The following is a 14077-nucleotide window of genomic DNA, read 5'->3' on the forward strand; positions in this document are numbered from 1 at the left end:
ATAGTACAATTTATATCATCTGTCTATTGCATTGTGTGATCACCACCCAAAATCTAGTCTCCTCCCACAACTGTTACCATAAGTTTGACCCCCTTCGCCCTCTTCATCCTCCTCCAACCCCCTTCCCCTCTGCTAACCACCTTTCTGTTGTATCTATGAGTCTGTCTGTTTTGTTAGATCATTTGTTGCTTTCTGCTTTATATCCCATATACGAGTGAAATCCTATGGTTCTTCACTTAAGTCACTTTTGAATTGCTTTTGCAATTTGTAAAAAGCAATTTTACTTTTAAACAAACCACTAAAACAATCAGCATTTCCTACACTCTAAGGTGGTCCACTTTGTCCATAACAACCCCTTCACCTCGCAGCCATCTCCTTCTCTCTGCTCGGTCTTCTTCGACCCAGAAGCAATAAGATAAAAACTTGTCCACGCAGCCACCTCACACTGGGGCCCCTGAAAACCGGACCAAACCAAGAGGCAGCACACCTCCAGGGGTCACTGGATGGCTGGGCAGAGGTGGGGTTCCTGCTCTTCGCAGGCGGGCATACTCACGGAAACAATCTGGCTCCGTATTTCCTGCAGGTGATTTCGAAGTACCTTCATGTCCTTCGACCCAGAAGCCCCAGCATCCAGAACAAACAGCTTATTTGAAATGTGAAGATCATTCCCAAACCTAGGAGGGAAGAGCAGGAGCCTCATCAGAGCCACGCAGTCTCGCCAGGCGTCCCCACGGCCGGGCCCAAGGCTGGTCGGAGGCCAGGAAGTTCTGGCGACCTTCAGAGGGCCCCTCCCTGCTGTCCTCTGGGCTCTGTCAGGTCACACGGGAGCAGAGGCCTGGAGACACCCGTGTGCTTCTGGTCAGGCGACGGGCACCTCGGGCCCCACACGATGGCAGGAACACGGTGCGAAAGGTACCAGCTGCCCTGCTGCAGGGACCTTACAGGTTATGAGAAGAGATGCTGTTGCAGTGGATAGAGTAAGAACAGAGGGATGCGCGTGAAAGGCATAACCCCGGTCTGAAAACGTTAGCAGGAGCCCTGTTGTCACATCAGGAAGGTAAGAGGTAAGGTCTTCAGCTGAGAGGAGTTGACTTACTCGCACACTGCACAGAGCTGCAGGTTCAAGTTTTCTGGTGACAGGTACTAAGTGGAAAAAAAAAGGTAGCTTTACAGTCGTGAGTGTGCAAGACACAGAGTTGATTCCTGTATTATTATTTACTAATTGTTGTATTATTTTCCACATGAACAATGGCGGGCCGACTGTTGCCCTGCTCTGTATCTTTAGCAGGTGACCCTGTGCACGTCCATATTTACGAGGGAAATAAGAGCTTTGCAAAACTACTGGACATGGAGTGCACGCTGCTGGTATTTGCTGGACTCCTCCCCACCCCACTTCAGAGACTTGGTCAGGACCCCCTGAGTGAATTTCATAGCCCAGCATTTCGATAAATATTGATCAATGGTATCATTAGATAGTCATAAAAACAAACAAACAAATACCTGAAAGCTCAGACAACTAAAAGAACTAAGGAGCTAATGTATAACATGGTGGCCATGTTGACAACACTGAATTTTACAGTTAGAATTTGCTAATAGAGTAGAACTTAAATGTTCTCCTCAGAAAGAGAGAGCTGGTTTGGCTCAGTGGATAGAGCGTCGGCCTGTGGATTGAAGGGTCCTGGGTTCAATTCTGATCAAGGGCACATGCTCAGGTTGCAGGTTCGATCCCCAGTAGGGGGCGTGCAGCTGATCAATGATTATCTCTCATCATTGATGTTTCTATCTCTCTCTCCCTCACCCTTCCTCTCTGAAACCAATAAAAACATATATTAAAAAGAGAGATGCGAATGATGATGTTTTAATTCACTAGGTAGTGGGAATCCTTTCACTATGTAAATACATATCACATCACCACAATGGATACTTTAAATATCTTACAATTATATCTGTCAATGATGCCTCGATAAACTGGGGGAAAACACCCCACATAAAACAACTCAAAGGCAGCGGTACCAGGAGGTGATGAGAGAAGTTAGAAGGCTGCTGCTTTTTATTCTGTGTTATTTTCTTGTTTGATTTATAATTATGTGTATTCATTGCTTTGATAAAAATGAAAAATACAACCAAAAGGCCACCCAGGCAAAGAGGCCTTTCTCTCTGGTTCACAGGCCTTGGGCCGCGCTGGCCCCTCGGACCCGGGGCTGCCCCTCCCTTACCTGTTCCTGATCTCCTTCAGCAAAGCCGTGTCTTTGTCGTATCCAAACTCGCCTCCAGCCGGACGGGGAACGTTCATGATGTCGGCGTGCGTGGCCACCAGGACGACGCGGAGGGGGTTCTTCAGCTTGCCGCCGAAGGCTGGGGGCGGAGAGCACAGGTTCAGAGGCGGCGCCCCTTCCTGGCTGCCTCTCCCCCCACGTGCGGTGGGGTGAGCTGGCCTCACTCCCCTCTCTCTCTCCAGGAGGATGTGCGACCTGCCTGAGGACGCGAGGCCACGGCCTGCAGCGCACTGTAACCTCCGGGCCGTGGGCTGCCAGGAACAGGAGCCTGCTTTCTGGGCCTCACGGAACGTTGCTCAGAAATGGACCAGAACCGACCACAGAACACAAGGCAGCTTCTCACATCTGTCTCCAAATGGGCCCTGCCTGCAGGGTGGTGGGAGATCTGACCTCTGACCCGGGTCGCCCTTTGTAAGACCAAAGAAAACCCTCTGGATACAGGGACACCACAGAAATGACTCGGAAGGGAAACCGCAGTTCACACAGACAGCCTCTCGCTTCTGGGAGTGTTTAAGACAAAAACATGAAAGAGAGAGGAAGTGATGGTGCTCCATGGGGGGGTGGGGGGCGTGGTGAAGCTCAGTTTATCCGGTTATGTGTATGCTTTTCAAAGTAAAGATGACTATTGAGTTTTGTATTTCACCAGAGAAGGCTGTTCCTTCTGTTGCAGGAAAAGGACAATGCTCTCTTCCCCTCTAGAATAAAGACAGGCTAATGCATCTAGTCAACACGGTCCCTTTCCTTGCATTGTGAGGGAGCTACAGAATGCAGGAGAGCTCCTTCTGCTTAGGAATTATGTGCCCAAGAGGCAAAGGTGCAGTAGCTATTGAAGGAGGCATTCCACTTTGCACCCAACAAAAGTGCCCCCCGCCCCAAAACAGAGAAAGAAAGTGAGAAACGGCCCTCGAGGAATAAGCTCAGAATCAGGCCTTGGTGGCAGAAGTGTGATCATGAGACAACTCCCTGCGGAAGGAAATGAACGGCTGACCCTGGGGGTGGGGGGCGAGGGGGGCGGGGGGGAGGGACAGGACTGCCGGAGCGCAGACCTTCCTGCAGGAAGGAGGGGCGCAGGGAGCACCGCCGTGAGCCACCAGCGGTCAGAGCCGAGCCTGGCCGGCAGCAAGGCCAGCGAAGGGTGCTCACTCGCCCAGGGGTGTCTGAGCTTACCTATGGGCTCCTCAACCGGCACAAGAGACTTGAGGAAACTGAGCCAGAAAACCACTTGATTCAGCTGGATCTCATAGGGTTCTTCCAGACTAAAAACGATGACATGGATGGATGTGGGGTCATTGGCAGCAAAATAATCATATGAGCAGAAGTAGACAGGGTTTCCAGAGAACTCCCACACGCTGAAATCGCCAACCCCTACGGAGAAAAACAAAGAGGACAGTGTTTTTCCAGCAGTTTACGGTTACCAGCAGGGGTAGTGCCATCCACAGCATCCATCCGTGGATCTAGGCATCCACTTAACACATTGCGGACGGATCACGAGAATTACCGTGTTTTCTGTTCTACGGCTTGAGCCAATCACGAGAATTCTTTAAAAAGATATTAGCTTGTAAGAACATGTAATAACTTCAAAATGCAATGGGTATGTATTAAAGCGTGCCTTTTACATTTATGTAAAACGTTTTTTTGTACTCGTTCAATAGAAACTTACCTGGCCACTGGGTAAAGCTGGCAATGAAACTACTGGTCTGCAGTGTGTTAAGTATAGATCTATGTATGTAATACAGACATATCTTTATGACGTATGCATTTTGGAAGATCCCCGGGGCTTTTCTAGAGCCTCCTCCTGGAGCACAGGCACGCAAGGTCTGGCAGCGAAGGCCTTCGTGTGCAAAGTTCCCCGGAACAGAGAGAGGCCTTGAGCACGGGGAGGCAGACTTGGGGTGGGGAGGAGGCCTGTGCAGAGCAGGGGTGAGGGCAGGGCTGGTGAGTGCTGAGGACACCCTGCCGGAAGCCAATTCCAGCATGTCAGCAGGGCTAAAAAGCATCTCCCCCAAACCTGAATAGGATTGCTTGCTGCCAGACAGCTCAGGACATCTTAATCTGCATGTGATTGCCTCCTATTGGTCAAACACCTGAACAGCTGTAGGCTATCCCCAAACTGACAATGCTTCTGTAAACCCTACCCCTTGAAGTGTATGTCTCCACCTTGCCTTAGGACAAATTGTGTTAATAAATAGCATGATGTTCTGAGTCAAGGGGAAGTCTTTAGCTCCTTTAGCTGAAGCTCCTCTGACCCCCAATGCCTTTCAAAATTATTTTTCGTGTTTGGACTCCTTCTGAATCTAGGCATCAGCTCCTTTCTCCAGATTGCTGAACCCTTTGTAGTGCTGGGACAAGAACCCTGGCACACCCTTCTCCTTTCTCTATGCTGCAGGGCCAGCTTCGTTAGAACATTCCACTTTTAAGAGAGCAAAATGTGCACGGACTTGAATTCTGAGTCTCACTGGGCTCAGGATAATAAAAGGGCCTCCACGAAGAGGCTCCCGATCGCCATTTTCTGAGTCCCTCCCTGTGCCAGACGCTCTACCAGGCTCTTTCATAAACATCGGCACATAAAATCCTCACGATGAGGGAACTGAATCCAGAGAAATGGCTACGTCGTTCTAAACTGGGCCTCCACAAGCAGGGGCTGGTGTCCGCGTGGCCGGGGCTCTGGAGCCCGGGGTGCCACGGGAAGAGGCAGTGGTGGCTGGAGGAAGCAAACCAACCCTGGCCACCTTGGAAGCATCACCTCCTTGGAAACGTCTGACAGCAAAGAACACACTTGAAATGTTGCTTATGGGGGAAAAAAAATCACCTGTGTCTACATCAGAGCATTAGGCATGAGTGTTGATGGGTTTAAAAATAACTCTTCTATATTGGGTATCAAACTGCAAGAAGGATTGTATTTTATGAGATTTCCCATCCAAGTGCATGTTTAGCTCTACTTTTAAAAAATGTATTAGCCCTGGCCGGGTAGCTCAGTTAGTTAGAGTTGTTGTCCTGATATGCCAAGGTTGCAGGTTCAATCCCAGTCAGGGCACGTACAATTATCAACCAATGAATGCATCAATAGATAGAACAACAAACCAATGTTTCCTTCTCTCTCTCTCAAGTCAATCAATAAATTTAAAAATGTATTTACCTGACATTTATTAAGCACCTACTGTGTGCCCTGTGCTTTATTAGTAGAAAATATCACGGTGTTTGGCTTTACTTTTTAGGGGTATTCACCAGCTCGGCTTCAGTCCTGGGTCACTTCCAGCATCACTGCACTGGCGGCTCCTCTGCGCCCGTGGGCTTGACGGGTGCCCCCGGGCCGGGCCCCCCAGGGGGAGCACTTAGAGCCCTTCCCGTGGCGGCGGGCGGACGTACCGTTCAAATAGGCGTTCTGGATGTCGATGGCCTTCGTGGACTGGTCGTCGGCGGAGCAGTGCGGGTGGTGGGACGGGGCCACGAACACCTCCAGCATCCCCTTGGTGAGGCCCGGCTCGAACATCATGCTGCGGCTCCTCACGCTCACGTTCTCGCAGCCCGGGTACAGGTTGTTGATGCTCACGGAGACTGAGGCAGAGGAGGCGGTGAGACGCGCACAGGGCACCGTGCATGCCGGCCCTCCCTCCCGGCCTTCGCTCGTGTCCGTTTCTGGGACATCCCTGTCCCCACCCCACTCCCGCTTCAGGCCCCCGGGGTTGCGGTGCCGCTCGGGTGTGCTGTGCAGCAGCACTTCCCAGAGATGTTGGGCTGATTCTTTCTACCCCCCAACCCCCCCGCCCCGACCACCACCAGTTCCCAAGGACTGCCTCTCCCAGGCTTGCTTGCCATTTGCTGCTGCCAGCGGGAGGCCCTGGAGAGGCTGGGAGTGGGGAAAGGCTGCCTCCTGGCTGGTGGCTCAGCCTTCAGCCTCCAGTGTTTTCAGGAGATGGTCACACAAAGGGCCAGCTTTCTAAGGCAAACCAGTTTCCTGCTGTCTGTTAGGTATAAGCGAGGCGATGGGAGCCTCCCTCCCGGGAAAGGAAAAAGGCCTGGCCGTTCTAGCTGAAGTATGGTAGCAACCATCCTTAGGTAAAAACCGCTGTTTGAACTTGAACCCTGCTATTCTGGCTTCTGCACGCACTTACTTGCTTAGACAATAGGGTAGTTACCTCAGCTTCCAGACCGACCTGGAAACTCACAAAGGTCATTTTCCTGTGCCTGTGGACCAGAACTACAGGAGATTGATTCCCACTGACTCAGTAGCTCCAGGAGTAGAAACTGTAGATAACCTTTAGAGATGACTAACTCTGCTTGATTCTGCTTCTCTAAAAAAACTGCTTTCGCAAAATAGGGCCACATTCCAATGTCCAGCAGGATGTGGCTGGGAACCCCCCTGCGGGCTGTTCCCAGCATTTAGAATTTAGAACAAAGGAAAATTTTTGTGGTTTGGACCTTTAAAAGGACTGCCTACACCTGAAACGGCGCGGTCGTGAGGGTGGACTCCACCTGAGTGTGGTGCTCTCGCGGCCGTCCTGGCCAGCTCAATAAATCCTTGCCTGCTTTTTTAAATCAATCAGCAGCCTCCGGTGATCTTATTTTTGACTCTAGGGTTAGACCCCACAACATTAGCGAGGTCAAGGGCCTGGGATAGCAGGGCAGGGCCCCTCTGCCACTCCAAAGGGACAATGCCACTGTTTCTGGAAATAGACCTCCTTCCCTGGAGGCCACAGGCCCCCAGCACAGCCTGTCCCCCCCTCCCCGCCCTCCAGTCCTCCCCAGGTGGTCCTCACAGCACCTCATATTTGTGCCACACTCTGCTTTTCCAAGGACATCGTGAATGCTGTTTTGTGAGGGCCAGGGAGTGACTGGTAAGCGGCCGGACTAGGCTCGGGGGCCCAGGCCCTGGTGCTGCTGCCCCTGCCGGTGGCCCCCTCAGCCCAGGGGGTGCTGCCCCCGCACCGGGCAGGAGGGCCTGCCACAGAGCCTGCAGGCAGAGCTCCGGGCCCTCCCCAGGCCTCAGGCAGGCCTGGAGTCAACTGAAGAGGAGTCTGTCTCTTCCAGAGACTGTTGGGTGGAAACTTTCCCCACCCCTCGGAGCAGGCCTCCCACCTGGGCATCAAGCACCACAGGCCTCAGGGGCGACCCTTCTCTTCCACACTCGCCCCGGCCCTCCGGGAGGCCGCCTGGCTTTGGCCAGGCAGATCTGGGACTGAGTCACACCTCTGACACCGACTAGGGGCCACCTGGGCCCGGGGGCCACGCACTCCAATGCATTCCTGAAGTGTCATTTCTATCCCAGGACAGAATTCCATGCATGAGCGGGCGAGTCTGCTTCTGAGCTCTCCCCTGGCCTACGGGAGTGTTGGAGTTAGGGGGCTGGGTGGATGGAGATGGGGCGAAATGCAGAGGCTGTGCCCCTCTACATGGGGCCGCCGCCCTCCTCCCCACTAACTGGCACCAGGCAGGAATGGGAGTCCAGGGTGGCCTAAGCCTCCACTTTCCCACAAGAAGCAAAGTACCTAGTTTTTTAGTAAAATCTCTTCATTTTTCTTTAAAAATTTTAATTGCATTCATTGGGGTCACATTGGTTAATAAAATGACGTATGTTTCAGGTGTACAATTCTATAAGACTCATCGGTGTATTGTATTGTGCTCACCACCCCAAGTCAGGTCTCCTCCCATCACTACCTTCTACCTGCCCCCGCTTTCCCCCTCTGCTAATCGCCATACTGTTGTCTGTGCCCATGCGTTGTTTTATTTTTGCTTAATCCCTTCACCTTGTTCCATGTTGGCAGCTAATGCAACTTCCTCCTTCCCCTCCCCCTACTGCACAGCTGCAGCTTGCCAGGCTGCTGGGTTTCAGCCTCTGCAGAGCCGCCTCCTGTCTGTGAGCCTGGAGCTACCTTTCTCTGAAACGGGTTTATCACACAGCCCATGAGACGTCCAATGAGACGATGTGTGCGCACCTGGGACACAGGTCAGCGCAAGCTGCTCACCGCACACCTGCCTTTCCACCCGCTCCGGCTTCTACCTGAGCTCGTTTCGGTCTCCCAGGAGCAGAGCTCCGTCAGCTGGACCGCCGTCTGGTGTCCCCCGGGCCTTCTCCCCGTGTTTCCCGCACTTGTGACTTTCCTCAGCCTTGCACAGCCCCAAGTGGACTTCCCTTCAGTCCAGGGACCGCAGGCAGCAGGGCTGTGAGAACAATGACCCCGGCCCAGGAGAAGGGGACACATCGGAAGGTGTTCTCCATTCTGGTCAGAAACCAGCATCCTGCCATGATGGGCCACCAGGGAGTCTAACGAACAAGGACCCGTGGGGTACAGAGCTGTGTTCACCCCCTAACAGTCCTTTTGGAGAAGCCTGGTCCTCCCTAAGGGGTTACCCGGACACAGAAGTTTGTGGATGCAGCCCAAGAAGGCAGCTCTGAACCAAGGGAGCAGAGAACAAGAGGAGCCTCCCCGGGAGACCCACGGCGTCTCTGTGCTGAGTGCCGCTGGGCTGGCCCGTTGGGTCCCGAGAACCTCCTGTCACGGAGCCCCTCGACCCAAGTCTAAGCACCGGCTGTAGGACGTGGTTACACACAGGAGACTTACTGGTAATCTGGTCACCCCGAGTTTAATTTTATCAGGAATCTACTTCCAGATTCTCCCAGGTGTGGAAAATTGACCCCAAGGAAGATGGGTGGAGATGTGACTTCTGGGTGCTAGGGTTGAGCAGCAGATAAAATCTGTCCCTCAAGGGGAAGCCATCGGCCACTTGTGGCTGGCTCAGTTCAGCTCACGGGACCTGGGCCATAATCCTCACACCCAGTGAGGACTTATAAAAATTCCAGATCATAGATCCAAATAGATCTCTTTGTTTTTGGTCTCTCTGTCTTACACACACACACACACACACACACACACACACACACACACACACAGAGTCTCCGCCCTCCCTGCCCCCTAACAGTGGTTCAGACTGGAGTGACCTTGACCCACAGCAGGAGAGAGCTGGCCTGGCTCCCTCTGGGTGACACTATAACTGCCAGAGAAGCTGACCTTGACCTTGGGACTAGGAACACTGGCAAAATTACAGCGGCAAATGGGAAGTGTGTGCACCCAATAGCCCTTACTCAGAAGCTGTGTCGTTACTAAGCTGTGGCTCAGGAGCCAGACACTCCGTAAGCTGCCAGCTGTATGACTCGGACAGCCTACTTCACCCCTCACGGCTTCTGTAAAACGGTGGTAAAAATACCCCATAACCCTGTCTCATGGGTGAAATGAGGTTACACACGGCCATGTTTTGCCCAGCTCCTGACACACAGTTAGTGCTCGGTAAGTATTAGCAATACCAGTTAGCAACTTTGTAATCATTCTAGTCAAAAATCCATTTTGGGTTATTTTTTTTCTCCAAGTTTCTGCTGTGTTCAGAGACAACAGGTTGAAAGAGCATATAAATCTCGGTCACCTGCCCCCCACACGAACGCCGCCCAGCTCTCCCTCCTCGTGGAGAGAAGAATTACATAGAAACCCAAACTATAAAACCTCTGTTTTCCACCTCGGCACCGACACGGCCCCTTGGTGATATGATGCACAGGAAACGGACCCGAGGCACAAGGCTTCAAAACTGACGTTGTTTAGGAAACTCTTGGAAGGTTTCTCATCTTAGCAGAACCTAAGTCCCTTGCTCTAAAGTGGGGTTCTGGAGAAGGAACACCCAGCTTGCACACCTTCCCCTTGCTCATGGCTGGTGTTTCTCCCTGGGGAAGGACAGGTAGCCCCGAAGGTCTGGGTGTGAATCCACTGCTAACCGTGTCTGAGGAAGGTAGGGGAAGACAGCAAAGCCTGCTGCCCTAGAGCAGTGGTTCTCAACCTTCCTAATGCCATGACCCTTTAATACAGTTCCTCATGTGGTGGTGACCCCCAAACATAAAATTATTTTCGTTGCTACTTCATAACTGTAATTTTGCTACTGTTATGAATAGTAATGTAAATATCTGTGTTTTCCAATGGTCTTAGGTTCTACAGCAGCGGTTGAGACCCACAGGTTGAGAACCGCTAGCAGGGTCGCCTAAGACCATCGGAAAACACAGATATTTACATTACGATTCATAACAGTAGCAAAATTAGTTATGAAGTAGCAACGAAAATAATTTTATGGTTGGGGGTCACCACCACATGAGGAACTGTATTAAAGGGTGGCGGCATTAGGAAGGTTGAGACCCACTGCCCTAGAGGGTCTTGGTGAGCAGAGGGACAACTGTGAAAACCACTGAGCCTTTCAAAACCACTGAGCAACTCCGAACGTGTGGGATGTTGATCCCACGTGAACCCAATTTTGTTGCTCTGACTTCCAAGACGAAAGCATGGGGGAGGAGCCATCCCGGGGCCAACGTTTGGTCTGTGCCAGCTGCATGTTAGTCCCAGCTCCCTGTGTCCTCAGGAGCAGGGTCCCTGGGTAGAAGTCACATAGTTCTGCCTTTTGCACATTTGTAATTGTGAACTTTCGTGTCTGCGACCCCAACTTCAGCGAGGCCCTTTCCTTGCTATTCTGGGGGCAGCTTGCAACTGCTGGGCAATAGCAGGGCGGATACCAGGCCCAGGGCCGGGGTGGCCCTCACCTCACAGCCACCAAGGCGCTGGAATCCAGTCGGCCCGTGGGGGGGGGACCCAGTGCCCCTAACTAAGCCACCACTCACCCTGGACCCTGACCCAGAGAGGGCAACCCCGAGCACCTACTGCAGAGCCTGGGGCCGGGGTGGGGGCGCCTACCTGCCGGCTTGGAAGCCAGGGGCGACGGCGGGAACCGGGTGGAGTTGGTGGAGGAGAGCCGGGGCCGGCGCCGTCGGAAGAAGCTCCTGAGCAGCCCGCACTTGAGCGACTCCACCAGCGTGGTTTTCCCCGAGCCCGAGTGGCCGAACAGCTTCAGTTTGATTCTGGGCTGCAGGTTCTGGGTGGGTCGCAGCTGCTGGATGAAGAGGCCTCGGTGCGTGTCCTGCGCAGGCGACAGAGGGCCTGTTAGTCACCACAGCAGAGAAGGCCCGAGCAGGCGGCCGGGCTGGTTCCCAGGGCCCCGCGCCCCTGGCTGGGTCCTCCTGGTCGGCGATTTTCACCCATTTCGTCCTGTCCTCGATACACGTTTGCAAAACTCGTGTAAAATGCACGTAACGTGCAATTCCCCACCTTAACCATTTTAAAGTGTACCATTCAGAGGCTTTAGTACATTCACCAGGTCGTGCAACCAGCTGATCTAATCAATCCTCGTTCTCTCAATTCCCTCGGATCTCTCTCTTCTCTCGTCCTCTCAATTTGCCTAAGAGCTGAGCCTAGTCCCAAAATGCCCAGCCTAGTCCAGAACGGCTGAGCCCAGTCCAGGAGGTTGGAGCCTAGGGTAGCCCCAAGGAGCGGAGTTGAGGCCTGAAGAGGTAGAGCTAGTCCCGAATCAGACCTGGAGCCCAACGTAGCCTGGTAGAGTTGAGCCCGGACCGGAAGGGCGGAGCCAAGGCCCTCAGAGCACCTGGCTCAGGTGGGCTGTTCCATAAAGAGGGGTGGTGTAAATGACTTGACTCAGGTGAACCCCGTAAGAGCGTGCCCGAGGTAAGCGCCTTCCTTTTTGTCTCAGTGTGATCGCAGACCTGGCCAGACCACTGCTTCCAATTCTAAATCCTGGGAGGCGCTGACTTTCTGCCCAGCCAGTGAACTTTTCCCACTAATAACCAAGCAAGCTCCTCTAACAAACTCAGGACTCTCCCGAAGGCTACGCAGTTCCCACCTGTTTTCTATTGGTGAGTTGTGACGCTTCTTTCTCAACAGGGCAACACTGCCCCCTGGTGGGCAGTTAAGCCACCTACAGAGACATTTTTAGTTCTTACGTTCGGGGACACTTCTGGTAGTGGGGCCCCAGGTGCCCAGATGTGTATAAACATGGTCCTGAGCAGTAAGAATTCTCCTGGGCTGATTTCTGAGCGTCTGTTGGTCATTTATATAGGAAATAAACCTGTTTAGAACATCTGAGCTTAGGACTTACCTGCATCACTTTACATATGACCCAGAGGGTTTTTTAGGGGTGGCTGGAGAGGGGGCATGGTTTAACACATACTGAGTTTTCCAAGAATGCAACTATTTTATAAATTGGTGGAAATATGCATATCTATAACTTTGAGCTTTCATGAGCTCTGACTTGCATTTCTGAAAAGCATGCCTGCAGTCGCTGCAGTGTTTGAGTTGCCATCCCAGCTCTTTGATAGATACCCTGGGGCGTCTGCAGGGTGATTCTGTGGATGGCTCCGAGTATCTGCTGATTTCAATACGTTCCCTCACGCCCTGTGTCCCTGACCTGAAATCGAACCCGCAACCTCTTGGTACATGGGACAACGCTCAACCAACTGAGGCACACTGGTCAGGGCTCTATTAATCTTTTAAAATTCCCTGAGTAGGTACGTTGTTATCTGTGAATTTCATTTCAGGAGGGTGAAGACGGCATCACTAAATGTAGCTGCACAATGCTGGATTGGCCAGGGTTGGGAACCACGGCTTGGACAGCGATGTGTAGAAAACATGAGGTTGTTCTTACGCTGATGGCTTCCTCTAGCCTCAAAGTGCGGCAGAGGATAAAAAGGACTGGGGTACTTTGCCAGCAGTTTCCTTGAATTATTATCCAAGTCAGCATGAAAGCTGAGCAGGTCCTGTTCTGAGATGGTAACTTATCGGGGTGGCGCTGACCAGCCTGGAAGACACGGGGTGTGGAGATCTCCTCTGCTGTTGCAGATAAGCCCATGACTTCCCGAAGCAAAGCTACCTTCCCTCATTTTAATTTAAGCTTCAAAACCAGCCCTTTGATCTCCCCTTTAAATCCTCCTGCCCTGAGCCGAGTGGCGAGCGTCCGAATTGCAGTCGGAGTCCGTGGGCATCACCGCCCATTCTGAGCATCTCAGGGAGTTAGACTAGAAGGTTCTCTACCTATTTCGTGACACACAGCTTCCTAACACACACATCCTCGGTGTGAAGCCAGTGTCTGCTCCCGCTGAGACACGGGAAGGCAGCAAACCCGCTCCGGCTCCCATCCAATCCCTGGACCCGGGTGCGCTGTGCAACGAATGAGCTCATGGCTCTTCTCTGTTTCCTGCCCCGTTGACCTTGACACTTTGGCCAACACGTCTGTCCTGTGGGAAGGAATGGGGCATGTTCTTCACGCCTGCATGAGTTTCACAGGCCCTTCCATTCTGACGAGACTCGGACAGTGCGGCCCTGGTGGACAACCAGAGGCCTCCCTGAACCAAGGCTTTGCTCTCACTCCTTCGAATTCCACGCAGGGAGGTGGTGGCCGGAGGAGGCTGGCGATCTGCCTGCCTGTTTTCTGGACCAGCCACAGACATGGAGCGAGACGGGAGAGGCAGCTGGTGGGAAGACTCTCTATCTGTCCTAACTCCAGTAAGGACCTCTGAGCCCTCAAGGTCTCGACCTTGGGCTGTGCTGTGTCCTTGGCCCGGTTAATCTGGTTTTAGCAAGAATCCTGTTGGATTGGCTTAGTGACAATCCCTTCTCCTGAGCTGATATCTGATGAAATCGCTCACTCCCATCCGTGTATCTGATCACCTGGCCTGCCCTCCGAGGGAGTCCTGCCCGGTCTGTGTGCTGTGACCTTTAAAACGTCCTCTTCCCCTGCTTCTTCAACATGGTTTTCTCCTGCGCCTCCCCTCTGCCTCCTTTGGTGGCCGCACCTGGCTGACCGTCTCAGAGAAGAATCCAAAGCAAGAACCCCTCGTTTTGATGGTTCCTCAGCAATTTCCCATCCGTAGACCCCACCCTGCTCCTTGGCTACGAATCTCTTCCAGTCCTTGTTGGAGTCAGAGC

The 14077-nt window shown here is 52.7% G+C and overlaps 1 protein-coding gene across 3 annotated transcripts in view; it reads right to left on the reverse strand.

Annotated features, from left to right (window-relative positions):
- DAPK1 (death associated protein kinase 1) overlaps positions 1 to 14077 on the reverse strand; it is a 158966-nt gene that overhangs the window by 6397 nt on the left and 138492 nt on the right. For all 3 annotated transcript variants that reach the window (XM_079789581.1, XM_079789580.1, XM_079789579.1), the window contains exons 20-24: positions 10997 to 11219; positions 5643 to 5831; positions 3444 to 3641; positions 2217 to 2355; positions 554 to 674 (exon numbers count right to left, since the gene is read on the reverse strand). In XM_079789581.1, coding sequence (XP_079645707.1) covers positions 554 to 674; positions 2217 to 2355; positions 3444 to 3641; positions 5643 to 5831; positions 10997 to 11219 — 870 coding nt within the window. The remainder of the gene's footprint in view (positions 1 to 553; positions 675 to 2216; positions 2356 to 3443; positions 3642 to 5642; positions 5832 to 10996; positions 11220 to 14077) is intronic.

This window comes from Cnephaeus nilssonii (genome assembly GCF_951640355.1).
Source record: "Cnephaeus nilssonii genome assembly, chromosome: 14".
Lineage (NCBI taxonomy): Eukaryota > Metazoa > Chordata > Mammalia > Chiroptera > Vespertilionidae > Cnephaeus > Cnephaeus nilssonii.